The sequence below is a fragment of the Alnus glutinosa genome, chromosome 8 (genome assembly GCF_958979055.1).
Source record: "Alnus glutinosa chromosome 8, dhAlnGlut1.1, whole genome shotgun sequence".
Lineage (NCBI taxonomy): Eukaryota > Viridiplantae > Streptophyta > Magnoliopsida > Fagales > Betulaceae > Alnus > Alnus glutinosa.
The window spans coordinates 18,001,547-18,014,561 of NC_084893.1; the positions used below are offsets into that span (position 1 = coordinate 18,001,547).

General features: G+C 37.6%; 1 protein-coding gene across 1 annotated transcript; it reads right to left on the reverse strand.

Moving 5' to 3' along the window:
- Positions 1-1,076: 1,076 nt before the first annotated feature.
- Positions 1,077-10,326, reverse strand: LOC133874677 (C2 domain-containing protein At1g53590-like). The gene is made up of 12 exons (XM_062312551.1): positions 9,987-10,326; positions 9,598-9,672; positions 9,103-9,246; positions 7,906-8,001; positions 7,668-7,799; positions 6,795-6,947; positions 6,629-6,670; positions 6,353-6,401; positions 3,818-3,910; positions 3,517-3,700; positions 2,570-2,693; positions 1,077-2,407 (listed from the first exon to the last, which is right to left on the reverse strand). Exons 1-12 carry the CDS (start codon positions 10,110-10,112, stop codon positions 1,319-1,321), a joined length of 2,307 nt encoding a protein of 768 aa, XP_062168535.1. The 5' UTR covers positions 10,113-10,326; the 3' UTR covers positions 1,077-1,318.
- Positions 10,327-13,015: the final 2,689 nt, after the last annotated feature.

Sequence of the window (13,015 nt, forward strand, 5' to 3'; positions counted from 1 at the left end):
GTTGAGTAGAGAGAGAACAGAGTTACTACTAGTACTAGCCACGATACTTGGGATGGCTTTAGGGAACCAGACCAACTGCCAACAACTAATCCGAGGAGAATTAGCTTCTCTAGTTTCTGAGTTCGTGTAGTTCTACTACCTCAGTGGAAAAACATACCTAGAGGGGGTGGATAGGTATTCTAACTCAAATTTTACCAATTAAATTAAAAGGGGCCAACACCAAGCAAAAATCCAAAATATAAGAGCAGGAAATAAATAAATAAATAAAAGATAATGCGTACGAGGAGAAACTCTTTTGAAGAACTTTAATTTTCAAAAGAACAAAAAAAAGTACTAGGCGCGCTGATCAGCCACCTATAAATTATTTCAATATGTTTTAAGTACTATCAAAACATTTGTAGACTCAAAGCAAGACTTGTAATCCCATGAGTGACACAATCAATTTCCGTTCCAAAGCGGCTCTAGAACTCTGGCCTTCTTCTACAGTGGTGACTTGCCACAAATGAATTAATTTGTTCGATCTTTGTAACACTCTAGCTTTGATGAACTCATCAGCCAAAGCCCAACCAACACTTAAAGAGGAAAATTACGGATTTCATGGTGGTTTGATAATAAGTAGAGTGAACTTCCATTTTCAGTAAAATGAAAATTAAGCAATAAAGAGCAATATGAAATGATCATAGAATCTTTAACATCACCTTCAAGAAACTCTATTGAGGATCCGTCACATACATGTGCCATCTTGTCTGTGCTAAATACGATGGGATCCCCGATACTGTTATTTGTTTTCTATCAGCTTTGAAATACTCATGTTTTCCTTTCTCTCACCTAGTGGACTTGATATACAAACAAACAAACAAACAAAACAATTTCAGTTTGATTGTCTGTTATGCCAGTTTCTATTCAAACAAGAAAGAAAGAACCGATGGAGACTTTTGCAACTTCCATTGTGAAAACTGACTAGTCCGAAAGCATAAATGTGGCCTTTTATTCACACCAAAACCTAGTTCACACGGAAATGCACCAAAACAGATATAGTGTGCCATTCTAAAGGTGTGTTCTCAACATCAACAATATTCTGTAAAACTATAGTTTCTTTTAAAGGAATTCACATGTGAACGTTTTTACAAGTACTTTCTCAAAAGGATTTACATAATTTCCTACTATACTCACAAATGAATATAAAGCACCTATAAACTGCAGCATATTCACCAAACCATTTGTATGTAATTGAGCGAGAAAAAAAAAATGCAGAATGATAACATTGGTTGTAATAAATTTCAAAATTCACGGATTCTGCACATGCCCCACAATAAGATCACTGCGAGGCTATCTTCTGACTGTCTTCCCAACATGCTACCTTTTTCTCTGCTTCCAAATCCACTACTCCAGCAAGCCTGGGTTGTAAGGACTCTTCCACTACATCACCACGACCGTCAGGGCTGCCCTGCTTGTCATATTTCCTATCCAAGTCTTCATGACTTTCATTTTCTATTGGGCATTCAGTATCCATTCCAACTTCATCCGTCTGAACTGCATGTTCCTCGGAATTTAACGAATCGTTACCACAGCCAGAGGATATGGCCTTGGAAATAACTGGAATCCTTTCAACTCCAGGGGAACAACTACTGGATTCATCATCAGAAGAGTCGGACTCTGCTATACTTTCTCTCTGTGTCCCCGCCGGCATCTCACCTCGAGATGTTCTTGATCCTTTCCGGGAAAGTGCATGCTTTATGCCACGAGCAGATTTGCCAGCCTGTTTTAGAAAACTCTTTGCCATATCTTTCATATTTCCTTTGCTTGGGCTTTCTGGACAATTCTCGTCAAGATTTGCATTCTCTTCTTTGGGATTCTTACCAGAGGCAGGTCCACTAGGGTTGTCGTCCACAACAAACTTCACACCAATCTCCATCGCATTGACTGCCCTAAGATTAATACGTGGGGACTGAACAACCCCCACGAAGCTGCCTGTGTGATCCTCCTTTTTGGGACTCTTGTAAAATACTGAACCTATCTTCCTTATGCCTCTCTGAACTGATGTCATTGGTCGCTTATCATCAGGATTTTCATCAGTGCTGCTGCTGTCATTTTTAGGGGATCCAGACACTGCTGCATTAGAGCTGCTTATGGAATCATTAGGCTCCCCGTGAATTTCGGTATCAGTGCGCCGACTCTTTCCTTTTCTAGGCTCCCATATTTGTGAAATTTCACTTCCTGGGTGATGGACCCATATCCCAGTATCTTTTTGCCCTTCAATGTCAATTGGCTCAAACTTATCTGCCACTCTTGGAGACTTTTCTGATGATACAGATGAGAAAGAACCTTTGATAGCAGTCTCATTCGCAAAGGAATCTCTTTTATCTTCCATACTCGGTGTTTTTTGGTCACATGGATGATCATCCACCTGTAGACATTATGTCCAGATTATTATCAGACTCTTTAAAGCAAGACTCTAGCAACCCATGGAAGCATTAATTTTTTTATTTACAAAGCAATTTAAACCCTCTTTTTCCCAATTATTCTTTGGAAGAATAAAATAAAACAAGAGAAAGAAAACGAAAACAACCTTTTGACTGTTTTCAAGGACACAAATTGCAAGATGCAACCTCCCCATTTTAATATTCTGAAGAGGCAACCAAATGTCATGTCTCTGGCCATCCCTAAAATCATTAATGTTCACAGAACAGTCTCTGTAAATAGGAGAAGGGTTAGTATGTCCTATAAGGAATACAGCATTTGCAGAACAAGTTGACGGATATCAAGGAAAACAATATATAGAAAAAAATGGACAATTTAGTAGGAACTTACAATAATCAGAAAATGTAAAGTGTGCTAACATAACAATCAAATAGTTTGGTCATATAAGAGACAGATCAGGGCCATCAGAACCAGACAAAAATATGCTAACATAACAATCAAATAGTTTGGTCATATAAGAGACAGATCAGGGCCATCAGAACCAGACAAAAATAGATCAAAACATGATGGTTGGTCACCAATTTGATGATTCAACTGTGAATCATCCAGATCCAGATCATAAAAAAAAAAATTGCTTATTGTGATCAGCACGCTCTCCAGGGGCCTTGAACCCAAGGCCTCATGTACCACCTCATACTTATGACGGCTGGAAGCGCCATTTGACCAAAAGGCCTTTGGCAATATATTTGTAATTATTATGAGCTCTTTCTTAGAAAATACATGTTGGGCAATAAAATATAGAAGTGAACATGGGCACAATGGTTGAAGAGCATCAGTGGCCTCAAAAACATGCCTGGTTCTGAAAGCAAGCATTATCCTCATAGGAAGACATGCACATAAGTACACACAACACACAGAAGTAGATACTTGTATAATTTTACATTGAACAAACGAAAGATGATATATAAATAAGAAACAGTAACCTAGAGAGAGAGAGAGAGAGAGAGAGAACCTTTGGTGCTTATTTGCAAGAAAACTAAAACAGACTGTCACAGATTCTACTCATATATATAGCCCAAAAGCTCAGAAGCATACCCCATTGTGTCATCGACAAAATGGTCCTTGTCACGAACTGCAATAGCTAGTATATTGGGCGACTCCCATGTAACAATGGGGATCTTAAATTCCTCATGCCATTTTGGAGCCAGAGTTTTCTTCTGCGTCTTAGTCCTGAATCTGTAAGAGCCCAATTGACCTTTTACATATGGATCAGCCAATCCTGAAAAATTGCTCCATTTATTAGACCCAAATTTATAATACTGCCTATGTTGCAGAACTAATAAGAGAAGTATAGTTATGAACCAACAGTTAATCCTAGAAAAAAAATGGAGCTAACCATTTGGGTCCGATGGTTTCATGTCAGATGCTTCAACAACTTCTACTTTAGCAAAGGCAACAGGCTCCTTCTCATCCACGGAGAACCAATCCTCTAACATTCAAATCAATGCATACTTAAAAATTTAGAAATATTGAGCACATATATATTCATGCAAATAAACAGAGAAAGATATGCCATCGCAAAACTTTTTTTTGATATGTAAACACAATTTATTAAAAAGCGCAACCCAAGCACAAAGAAAACATAGAAGAGAAACACCTAGCTAACAGAAGAAAAAAAATCAAGAAAAGCATGAAAGTTAGAGATATTTAAGTCCAATGATAAAAAGTCTTGAAGAAAAAAGACTTAAGTTCCGCCACCATCTGTTTGCGATCTTCAAAACTCCGATCATTTAATTCCCTCCCCTCCAAAGACACCACATAATGAAGGATGGAACCATTTTCCCACATAAGAGCATTCCAAAGCCTATCAAAATACCCTTTCCAACAAGCGAAAAGTTTTACCACACAACTAGGCATAACCTACACCAACCTTACAAGGTTGACGATAGTATTCCATAGGGCACTAGTCATCTCACAATGTAGTAAAAGGTGGTCCACTGACTCTCCACTTTTCTTACACATACAACACCAATCAACCATAATGACATGCTGCTTTTTGAGATTATCCATGATTAAAATCTTCCCCCAGGTAATAGACTAAGAATACCACTCTCGGAGGAGCCTTATTCCACCAAATAGTCCAACGCAGGGGAAATGAGTGCTATCATAGGGAACAAGGACATTGTAGTCAGATTTAACATCAAGCAACTCTCTCTTGGAAGGTACCCAACAAAGCTTGTCTTTGCCACCTCGTCTCAATTGAATAATGGGGTAAAGCAACCCATCTCCCAATTGTGAACCACTCTGAAAAAGATAATTTTCTATTAATGAGTAATTAAAAAACTCCAAATGATCTACCACAGAAGCATCCTTACAACAGGCCAAACTAAACAAGTCAGGAAAAGCTGCATTTAGGGCATGATCCCCCACACCATATGTCATGCTAGAATCTAATTCTGGAGTCATCACCAACCTCAAATCTAGTATGACAAAAAAATCCCCCCAACCTCTCTTGATATTATTCTAAAGCCCCACCTCATACGCCCCATGTACCTCATTAGAACACCACCCACCCCATGCAGCATGCGCTGCCATATTTAGAATACACAACCTCCCTCCATAAGGCCTCTCTCTCATGAAACATAACGCCAAAGTCACTTTCCCAAGAGAGCTCATTTAACCGAAAGTAAATTACGAACCCCTAACCCTCTTTTTGGGATTAGAGAATGCACGTTAGACTAGCTAACAAAATAAAATTCGAACTCTTCACCAATACCACTCCACATAAAATTCCGCTGCAACTTCTCAATGCAGTTGGGAACACCAACCAAAAGGGGGAAAAGATTAGATAAAGTACTTTTGATCAAGGTCACCCTCCCACCCTTTGATAAATACATTCTTTTCCATCCAGCCAAACAACGCTCTATCTTCTTAATAATGCCACGATTGCCATCCCATTTAGATTTGGCCTTAAATGAAGCTCCCACCGGAAGGCCTAGATATTTCATAGGTAGAGAAGAGACCCTATAGCCCAAAATGCCAGCCAAACCTTCCACATTATTGACATTGCCGACGGGGACCAAATCTGATTTAGCTAGATTAATCCTCAAACCTAAAACAACTTCAAAGCATAAGAACAAACAACGCAAATTTTGAAGATGATCTGGACTTGTCCCACAAAAGATCAAAGTATCGTCCACAAATAAGAGGTGGGAGATGTTGAAGGTACCAACATTCAAAGGCCCTACTGAAAAACCTGATAAGAGACCCCTATTCAGCATAGCATAAATCATTCTACTTAATGCCTCCATAACAATAATGAAACAGTAAAGGAGGCAAAGGGTCTCTCTGTCTCAAACAATGAAAGCTACTAAAAAATTCCCGTCAGAGAGTCATTCACAAAAACATAAAAGCAAATGAAGAGATACGATGCTCTATCCAATTACACAATTTCTCCCCAAAACTGCATCTCCTCAGTATATACAACAAAAATTCTCAATTTACATTATCATAAGCCTTTTTTTTCCATTAAAATGCATGTGTTTGTAAGCTTTCATCTTTTGTAGAATAGCAACAGTAACAAATTAAGATACAATACAAATGGATGTAAGTTTACAAAATGTTAAATCCGCTATTAATTTGTATCAAGTTGGTGGCGGACGTTTGTTATTGGTGATGGAATTTTGAAATAAGGCTGAGCATTTCCAGCACATAATCCTCAAAATGTGAACTAAATATCCTAAAAAAAAATAATGAATGAGAGTGTTAACAATTCTGAAGTTTTCCGGAAAAAATTATGACCACAGCAAATAATGACATCCATGGAGACATAATCCTAGGTGACATTCTATCTACTCATCACAAAGCAATAAAGCATTCTTCCAAAATTATGTGCTAAGCCTAACTAAATTAAATTTCTTAGGTAAACTACCTGGCTGTGGTGAAGCAAATTTCTCCATGTCAATAACCAGCATATTGGGCTGCAATGATTGCCAACATTTAGATCTATAGTAATTCCTCCCAAAAAAGGAAGTCCTAACATAAGATGAAACTGGTAACGACTAAATTCTGAGAAGCTAATGTTGATCTTCAAAAAAATATGTCTCACTGGGGAAACCAATAATTTATAAAATGATGTTGTGGCAGTAGGAAACAATAAAGAATAACTTGAAAAATAATTGAGCATCAGAGCCAAAAAAAAATTAACCTCAACAAGTGTCTGCTCAAAAGCAATGGATAGAAGCTTATCCTGATTAAGAAAAAGAAAATTTACATAAAATTAGATACAGAATGAGCAAATAAGCAAATTTGTGAGTGAGACAGAAAAAAAATTGGAGGTCAGGCATTTAGTGGGTAAAATTTGATAGACTTACTAGCCATCCCGCGATCCCCGGAAATTCTGTAACATCAAGACCATGAGTAAAGATAGGCTTGACGGTCATCTGAAAATATGGAGGCTCAGCAAAGCAAACCCGTAAACGACCGATGAAAGGCCACTCGCGAACGAACTTCACCCCAATCAAGACCTACAAAAGAAACAAAGTATAGCCAAGTGCAATAAATAAGAATGGAAGATCATTTCATCTGGTTGCCCATGGGCAAAGATCAACAATTCCATATATTTATTAAATTAATGTCGCCAGATAAAAGGATGAAAGAAAATATAAATGATGTCATCTTTTGAATTCCTAGGACAATTCTAAACAGTTAACAATTTCCACATAGTCAATCACTATTGGTGAACAACACCCCCAAAACACGCACAAATGAATTGCTTCAGATGTTGTATAATGCACATAAATTATTTGAGCATGAATCGATGTCCAAACACGGGCACCGGATCATTTATGAATCTATCTTACACTTATACTATATACATATTTGTTTTGCACTGGGAGTATTTAAGTTTTCATTTTATTTTTGTTGATTATAAGCCAAAACTTTCGCTTTTGACTTCGAGGCTCCAGGACGAAATTCCTGGCTTTTGCCCAGCTTGAGTTCATAATGTAAATCCTATAGCATTATACATGCCTACTGATATTCATGCATACAAACATGTACTATAGGTACACAAGACATATGCGTGTTTATGCATTGCAAATAAGTATATGCTTTGCATAAATTAGAAATAGCATGTTGTCCACTACCTAAAGTCATTCAATTTCAGTAGCTATAACAATCAAGGTATATGTAAATCTTACAATTACAGTCTGTTGTGCTTCAATGAGAGAAATCTAAGGCCATACCTTCCCTTCAACATGCATGCCCGTTATATGCAACTTTGCCCACATTCCAAATCCCAATCTTTTCCTTAGCTTCACGGCAAGTATTGCACTCATATCATCAGCTGTGAGAAAATTCAACCCTAACTCCAAAACCTGCAATTATTACACCACAGAATCTCATTTTGGCTGAAACCTGTAATTGCAGCCACAAAGATCACATTCAAAGACAGGGGTCCAACATGATAGAGTATGTACACACCAAGTGGTCGTCATCAGAAGACTGGCGGAGAACCCTCATTTCTGTGAACATAGGTGGGTTTCTTCCCATGTACAGGTGCTGAACCACTGCTTTCTTCTGTAAACATATTAAATACAGTCATCCCATCAATAACTAATAGTACACAAGCACAATCACCAGAGAAGGAAGTTACAAATGATTTCCTAAATTGCAACGAAGCACCTATTTACGAGATTTATTAATTTACAGTACTATATACAATTCTCTGCAAATTACTCAAACAAAGTTAAATGCTAAAAACAACCAATATGCATCTAAACCCAAAGTTAAGTCCATTTCCCCTTTCAATCAGAAATTAATGGATTATCAGCATGATTGAAAAGTAGATTAGTCAATGCCTCATGAAGTGGTGGTCACTAGTTCAATATGTAACGACTCAAGGAAAGCGCTAGCCACATCTGTGCTATTACCCCAAAATGACTAGTCAATTTGAAGCTTCCCTAGAATCACTTATAAAGTCCAATTTCACATAGTAAACAATGTAGGACGTAGCACCCATGAGTGTCTTTATAAACCACCCACTCTATGTTAGCTATTTATCTCCCCAATATGGGACCGGGGTGTTACAATCTCCCTCCCTCAAACCACTGATGTCCTCGTCATGGCCACATCATGCAGTGTTCCAGTACCACATGGCGTTACTAGGTGGCTCTGATACTATTTGTAATGACCCAAGGAAAGCGCTAGCTATATTTGCGCTATTACTCCAAAATGACTAGTTAATTTAGAACTTTCCCATAATAACTTGTAAAGTCCAGTTTCATTTAATAAGTAAGCAATGTGAGACTTAGCACTCAAGAGTATTTTTATTAATCACCCACTCTATGTGGGATACTCATTTTCCCAATATAGGCTACTCATTTTCCCATACTCTCAAGACACACACTTGCTAATACTATGGCACATGACATGGATGCATGTTAAAATCATGAGTTACTGCAACTTGAAGGAAATCTAAATTGAATTTTAAGTAGCTCAGAATATTTAGACACCAAAAGAAAATATAGCAATAAAGACCAATTGACTGAAGGTCACTCCAAGCCACCACATCTCTTCATGGTGACTATACTATTGTTTGGAAAAAGCACTTAGGACCAAGCCAAATGAAACATGTAAAGCATAGTATCGGAAATATAATAGTAGGAAGATGATGCATACAACAGTCCATGGTTTGTACTTCTCCAAGAACCAAGGTATGATGGGCAGGAGAATCTTCTGTGAAGTAATTTGCTCCATACATATGGGCCATATCCTTTCAACTGCATGGTTCAACCACCGCACCGATTCAGAATCAGAAAGCACCTGAAGTGAAAAAATAAAGTAATAAAGCGCTAAGAATTATACATATTATTTACTACATATATAAAAGAAAAACATATTGTTTACTCATTACTGAGAGTTCAATTTGAAACTTTCCATCCGAGAGATTTAATCAAGGTGGGTCTTATTCTTTGTTCCAAATTTAATTTTAAATTTAAATTTTTCATTCTTTATTTTAATTTTGGGAACCAGAACAACATAATTCTTAAGGCAGAAAGTTTTCGCGCTCTATTATTACATTTATCATCAACCCAGTTAAGACTAAAAGATAACACCCTTTAAAGAAATAATCACAATTAGAAATGAGAAGAGAATGAATAGAAATAAAATTACCTTTCTCTGATTTGCTTGTTTTCTTTCTTCAAACTGTAATTTCCTCCGCAATCTTGTAACATACCGCTCATGAACCTTTCAAAAAGACAAGCAAAAATGCACGTTCAGTAACAAATTCCACACCCCTTCAAGCAGTTCCCAAATAATAAGCAATCCAAAATAGAAATAAAAAAAAAAAAAAACCAGATCCATCACAGAAAAGCAACTTACTCTCCTCACCGAAAATAGACACAACAAAGAAACATACAAACGCAAATATCATAATTGTGATTCTACTTTCCTTTTGTAACAGTTCCAACTTCTTTTTTCTTTACTCCCCTTTGATTCTCAAATCTAAAGAAAGTCAAAGGCCAAATCAGAAGTAACAAAGCGATCGATAATGCAATTACCAAAAAGAGATAGATGAGAGACACGAAGTAGGCGACCGGGTGGCACCAATTGAAGCTAGAAAGCAACCAAAGGCATAGCAGCACTATTCCCACGTGATGAATCACCGACACCTCCGTTATATCCATCTCCTCTCCTCCTCCTCCAACCCCGCCTCAAAAACCGCTTCACAAACGCTGTTTCTCTAACTCAAACCCTCCGACGAGCTCTCTACCACCCACGGCGAATCATAGATCCCACCAGCCTAGATCATTGAAAACAACCGGTGAGTAGGAGTAGATCAGCCGGGGAGAGTGAGAGAGAGAGGGAACTGGTAATGTCGAAACGTAAAACTGAACCGTTTTGAAGTTCGAACGTATTACTCTTCCACGTGTCAGTTCTGTGTCTCAGGCGTGTCGGCTTCGCGTAAAAGGCTGTCGGGGTTGTGATTCAGTGGGAACACGCATTGACGACGGTGGGCCTGCCAGCAAGGGGAGCCGTCGGATTTCTTCATCATGGGGTAGTTGCATGGGAGCGGATAGATAGAATAGGTGGGGTCCAGTAGATTTAACGTGATAGAACATGGGGGTTAGTGGTTACGTGATAATCGGGAATAAAAAATGGGGCTTGGATTTATATGCTTCGCAAGCCTTCGCAAGCCTTCGCGTTGCTAATGGCGCTTTGTTTAGTGGACGGTCCGATGGAGGAATACTGAAGGGAATGCGGGTCGGTGTTTTTTAATAAACTCATAGTAATGCTACACATCATCCTCTTGTCCATTTTTTATCCTCTCAAAATTGACGTGGCTCTTAAATCACCATTGAATCAAAATTCAATAATGATCTATCATAAATTCAATGGTAATTTTACGAGCCACATCACATTTGGGAGGACAAAAGGAGGACAAGGGGATGATGTGTAGCATTACTCATAAACCCAAACCTCTTTTTTCATTGGGAAATTTTTAATTAAGGAATAAATAATATTATTAATTACAACTAAAATATAATTCAATTTATTAGAGTTTAGGATACCAGTCCCAACATCCATCACAATTTCTACCATGAAAACTATGTTTTATAGATGGGAACTGTTAGAGCATCTATTGGGTCTTTTTTGAATCTTTCTGTACTGACTTGATATAGAAAAAGAGGGGAATAGAGAGAAAATCGATTACAAGCTGTAGTTTTTTTTTTATTTAAAAAAAAAGGGATACCAAGTCAAAACAAAAGGATCCATTAAAAAAAAAAAAAAAAAAAAAAAAAAAAAAAAACCCCACAGCAAATGCTTTATCAATTTTATTTATAGATTACCTTGTAATTTAATTTTTTTAGGCTCTTCAGACCTTCTTGGGTTATGAGCCATACTCAGGTTTTCATGCAATTGTGCAAGTTAGAAGCTGGAATCAATTAATGGAAAGACAAGAAGCAAAAATTAATGCATTACTTTGTTTCAGTGTTTGTCTGTATTGTGATCAACTTTCACTATAGTTCTTATGAATTGAAAAAATCAAACTACATATGCTAGATTTGTACTTTAATCTTCCTCTTATTCCAGCTAAGGCAAAATATATTAGCATTTCCCCTTTTATGCATCAGAAGAAGAAAGATACATTTATTGAACTCAAAGATCGGATTTTTGCCAAAATTACCGGTTGGAAAGCTCGGCTTTTATCTCAGGTGGCCAAGACAACTCTTGTTAAATCTATAGCAAATGATATTCCCACATATATTATGTCTCTTTTTCATTTGTCTAAGTATTTTTGCTCGAAGATTAATACTTTGATACATAAATTTTGGTGGGGTTTTCCACATGACAAAATCGTAATCTCTCTTTTCTCTCTTAGGATAATATATGTTCACCGAAAGCTTTGGGTGGTTTAGGGCTTCATTCTATAGAATTTCAAAACAGTTCCTTGTTGGCTAGGCATGGTTGGAAGATGACCACTAATCAACTTCTCCTTTGGGTTGATGCTCTCATAGGCAAATATCTTCAGCATGGTATTTCTTTTATAAATGCTCCTTTTAATTCTCTGTCTTATGGGATTTGAAAGGATTGTTGAAAAATAGGAAAATGGTGGAGTTGGGTGCTTGCATTTTTATTTCTAATGGGCTGAATATTGATGTCTGGAATTCTCTTTGGATTCCTACTTTTGCCAAATTTTAAGGCTAGGCCAAATGTTAATCTATTGGAGCTTTCTCCCTTCACAGTGGCTGAATTGATTCTTCTTGGTGCTAGATCTTGGAATTCGCAGTTATTGTGTGATTTGTTTGATCCTGGCTCGGTTCAGAATATTTTGAATATTCATATTCCTCAGGTTATCTCTTTTGATAAGGTCATGGGCTCCATCTCCTTCAGGGTTTTTTTTTTCAGTTAAATCTGCACATGAGTTAGTTTCAGCTTCCTCTTCTAATAGAACTTCTCCTTTTTCCCCTAAGGTCTAGTTTAAGCTATGGGGTCTAAAGCTTCAAGCCAAGCTTAAACATATGCTTTGGAAGATTGCTTTGGACATATTGTCTTCTCGTGCCAATATTGGGAGATTTGTTTCTAATGTTGATTTGGATTCCTGGGTTTGTCTCTTTAGTAAATGTTCTCAAGAGACTTTGTGTAACAGTCCTCAAGATTTGTAACTGTTTTCTAGAGAGAGATGGAGATTAAAGGATGGAGAATAGAGAGATGAGTTAAGAAATGAAGAAGAAAATGGAATTGATCAAGCAAGAATTACATAGCAACAATGGCAGTTCGAGGAGCCAATCGACCTCCAGATCCAATCTAGTTCACAACCAATTGAATACCTACTCCTCACGCCTCTCTGCCCTTTTATACAAGCTCTCACAGTCAATCCCGCCCATTAACGGAAAACAAAAATACAAAAGAACTAAAGGAATCAAGTAGAACGACAGCGTTTATTTTCAGCCTTGTTGTACGCCTTTAAACCTTGCACCTCATCAACACGTGTCAGCTCCTCTCAGCCACAAGTCAGCTACCTGGTGAGCCTCCCTTCTGAGCTTGTTACACTTTGTGTCATATGTTCTAGAGTGTGATTTGGCTA